Source organism: Myotis brandtii, unplaced genomic scaffold (assembly GCF_000412655.1).
Source record: "Myotis brandtii unplaced genomic scaffold, ASM41265v1 scaffold627, whole genome shotgun sequence".
Classification (NCBI taxonomy): domain Eukaryota; kingdom Metazoa; phylum Chordata; class Mammalia; order Chiroptera; family Vespertilionidae; genus Myotis; species Myotis brandtii.
The window spans coordinates 2,386,838-2,390,227 of NW_005370397.1; the positions used below are offsets into that span (position 1 = coordinate 2,386,838).

Sequence of the window (3,390 nt, forward strand, 5' to 3'; positions counted from 1 at the left end):
AAAGAAACAGACTTTCCGGAGGATGAGGCCCAGAAATCAGGATTTTAAAAAGATTCCCAGGTGATTCTAATGTGCAGCCAAGGTTGAGAACCACTGGTTTATAAGATTCTGACATCAGCCCCACGCACAGGGGCAAACACGTGCACACACATCTGCAGCCTCGGCGTGCCCACCGCCCCCAGGAATGGTTAGGCTCTCGGGTGCCTTCCCTCCCCGTGGCCTCGCTGAAGCCCAGCTGTCCCGGGTCCTCGCTGCTCCTGGGCCTCTGTCTTCGCAGCTGGATCCAAGGTCTCTGTTCAGCCTGGAGCCTCCCTCGCTCCGTCCTGCCTGCTCCTCCGGGGACGGGGCTCCCGGAGGCCTGGCCTGGAAGCACTCGGGCCTCAGAGCCGCCTGGGACCCCTCGGCCGCCCAGGCTGTGTCTCACGCCTTGCTCTCTGATCTCAGCACCTTTGCGTTCGTCCTCAAAGTTTATGTCTCTGTGCTCTTCGCGAGTCTCACTGGGAAACAGAACCTGAGGTTCTGTTATTTCTCACCCGGAAGAAGCCCTTTCTCTGGGCTCGGCATTTCCGGGGTCTCCCCTGCCCTGCCCAGAGCCCCCAGCCCTCCCTGCACCCCCAGCTCCTGGCCCCTCGGCATTTCCGGGGTCTCCCCTGCCCTGCCCAGAGCCCCCAGCCCTCCCTGCACCCCAGCTCCTGGCCCCACGTGGGTGACGGGGGTGAGGGCTTATGGCTGTTTCTACCTGGGAAAGCACTGCCCATGCCGTTGCTCTGACCTGCCCAGAGCAAGGGGTGCTGCTGCCCCTGGGGAGACCATAGGCAGGGCCCAGCTTCAGACACCCCGCTGGCCTCTGCCCAGGACTTGCAGGGGTTCCTGCTGGGATGGGGGCAATCTGGCCTCGCTGCCTGCCGTCCTGGGGTGTGTGTGTGCATTTGGACAGGGTCCTTTGCCCCCTCCCCGGCCCCCCCCAGTGCAGAGTGTGGCATCTCCTTGGTACCCTCCTATCACATGAGCAGTTTCTCAGGGTGTTGGGGAGTCAAGGTCTAGGAGGGGAAGGGTGAGCCCCAAGTCTTAGCTGTGGTCTGCAATAGCGGAAAGTGTGGGGGGGTGAGGGGTCGGGGGCGGAGAGAATCTGCCATCGGGACTTCCTCCTGCCGCTGCCCACACAGGGGGTGGCTGCTGTCGGGAATCCCATGTCCTCTGCCCCTTGTGGCCTCTCTGTGCCCAGAGGGGCAGGCTCGGGCCTCACCTGAGCCACCTCTCCAGTTCCATCCGGTGTCCGGGTCCCCGGGAGCCAGGGTGCAGCGGGAGGGGAGGGCAGCGGGCTCTGCGCCCCCCTCACCTCCCTGCTCCCTGCAGGTCATCGGCAGCTCGCTCCTCTTCATTCACGACAAGAGGGAACAGGCCAAGGTGTGGATGATCGACTTTGGGAAAACCACGCCCCTGCCCGAGGGCCAGACCCTGAAGCATGACGTCCCCTGGCAGGAAGGGAACCGGGAGGACGGCTACCTCTCGGGCCTGAACAACCTCATCGACATCCTGACGGAGATGTGCCCGGGCCCCGGCGCCCCTGTGGCCTGAGTGCACTACAAGACACTTTGTAGAGGAGACAAGGCTTTCTAGTTCTTTTCCTACTGAAGGGCTTTGGCGCTGGGCTCCCATTTCTCTCCGTAAGTAGGTCTCCTTCTAGAAGCGCAGTGCCCACGCCAGGCTCCGCTGCCCGCTGCCCGCTGCCCGCGGGGGAAGTCAGTTGGGATTCCATCTGGCTGGAGGCTCAGGGGCCCCGGGGTGCCGCGCCTCCGGCGGGCTACCTGTGGGCGCTTGCTGCCCCCTGGTGGCCAATGCCATTAGTGACGCTGCCCAGCACAGCCAGTCTCTGCCCCATCCTCCCGGGCCCGCTGGGGCCGTAAGAGCCTGTTTCAGCGGGTGCCTGGTGCCCGGCTCTCTTGGGGTTGGGGCACAGAACCACCGGGAACGCGTGTCGGCCCTGAGTAGAGCACCTCCGAGGAGCAGCCGGGGGTCCAGGACGTGTGGGGCCTTCATGGCCCCTTTGCGGTGTGTGTTGAATTCCTCCAGCGTTGGGCCGGGCCCGGGAGCCAGGAGCAGGCTGTGCCCTCTGGTGTTGCCTCCCCAGTTCTTCCATCTGCGGTTCTCCCCCATGACTTCAGAGCTTCCAGGGCGCCGCCCACCCTGAGCCAATTGTGCTGCCCACTGCCCCCTTGGCCTGTGTGACGTGCCAGGGGTGGGGGTCAGGGCCAGGCAGCCCGGGGGAGAGAGACCTGCATAGGACATGCCTCGCCCTCACCGCCCCCACCTCCCGGGTGGCGTTCAGTGGCCCTGCCTGCTCGCCGGGGTTCTCTCGTGAGGCCCCGAGTCCCCTGCAGCTCGGGGCAGGGCTTCAGGCCAGCCCTGGGCAGGCAGGAAGCAGCAGGAAGCCGGCTCCTGGCATCTGTTTTTCCCCCTGAAATAGGTCTGACGTCCTGAAGGGCTGAGCCCTGTATTCCCATGTGGGGTGGGCAGGTCCAGAGCACATGTGGCATCTCTTCCTGGGGTCCAGGTCGCTGGAAGGCTGGTGGGGACCCAGCTGTGAGCCTTATTCTAACTGTAAAGCAAGTGCGTTTGTATTACAGGGAGGGGGGTGAAACTTGCGTGACTTTTGAAGGCAGCGTCCCGGCTGTGGCCATGGAGAGCGGTGCCCCCGGGGCCCCCCTTGTTGTTGGAGGAGAGTTGGGGACCAGGCCAGCAGCCACTGGGGCCAGCTCCTCCACGGAGCGCTGCTTCGGGGACACGGGGAGACCGTGTGCGCCCAGGTGTGTGTACCTGGAGGGACCGATCCAGAGGAGGGCTCCCCGTCACCCGGGGCCTCGGGGGGGAACTGTCAGCTTCGCCCACATGACACGGTTCCCCTTTCACGCTGGGTTAGTGACAGTTGGTGGGGGTGGAGGGTGGGGTGCGAGGATGTAGAAGTTCAGATTTTAAAAAAGGAAATCACTTTTCAACTTCCTGGCTCTTGTTCAAAACAGTGGTGAGCTCTGGTGTGGGCCGACCTGCTAAAGGTCGCACCCCTGCCCCACCACCTGGTGACGGGCACGTGACCCGGAAGGGGCTCTCCCCCACCCGGGGCCTCGGGGGGAACTGTCAGCTTCGCCCACATGACACGGTTCCCCTTTCACGCTGGGTTAGTGACAGTTGGTGGGGGTGGAGGGTGGGGTGCGAGGATGTAGAAGTTCAGATTTTAAAAAAGGAAATCACTTTTCAACTTCCTGGCTCTTGTTCAAAACAGTGGTGAGCTCTGGTGTGGGCCGACCTGCTAAAGGTCGCACCCCTGCCCCACCACCTGGTGACGGGCACGTGACCCGGAAGGCAGAGCCCCAGCCGTCTCCACGGGGCGGG

The 3,390-nt window shown here is 63.9% G+C and overlaps 1 protein-coding gene across 1 annotated transcript in view; it reads left to right on the forward strand.

The window, feature by feature from the left end:
- The window catches only part of ITPKB (inositol-trisphosphate 3-kinase B), a gene marked incomplete at its 5' end in the record, with an annotated part of 97,625 nt that extends 96,047 nt beyond the window's left edge, over positions 1-1,578 (forward strand). The window contains one exon of the mRNA XM_005880154.1: positions 1,357-1,578. Coding sequence (XP_005880216.1) covers positions 1,357-1,578 — 222 coding nt within the window. The remainder of the gene's footprint in view (positions 1-1,356) is intronic.
- Positions 1,579-3,390: the final 1,812 nt, after the last annotated feature.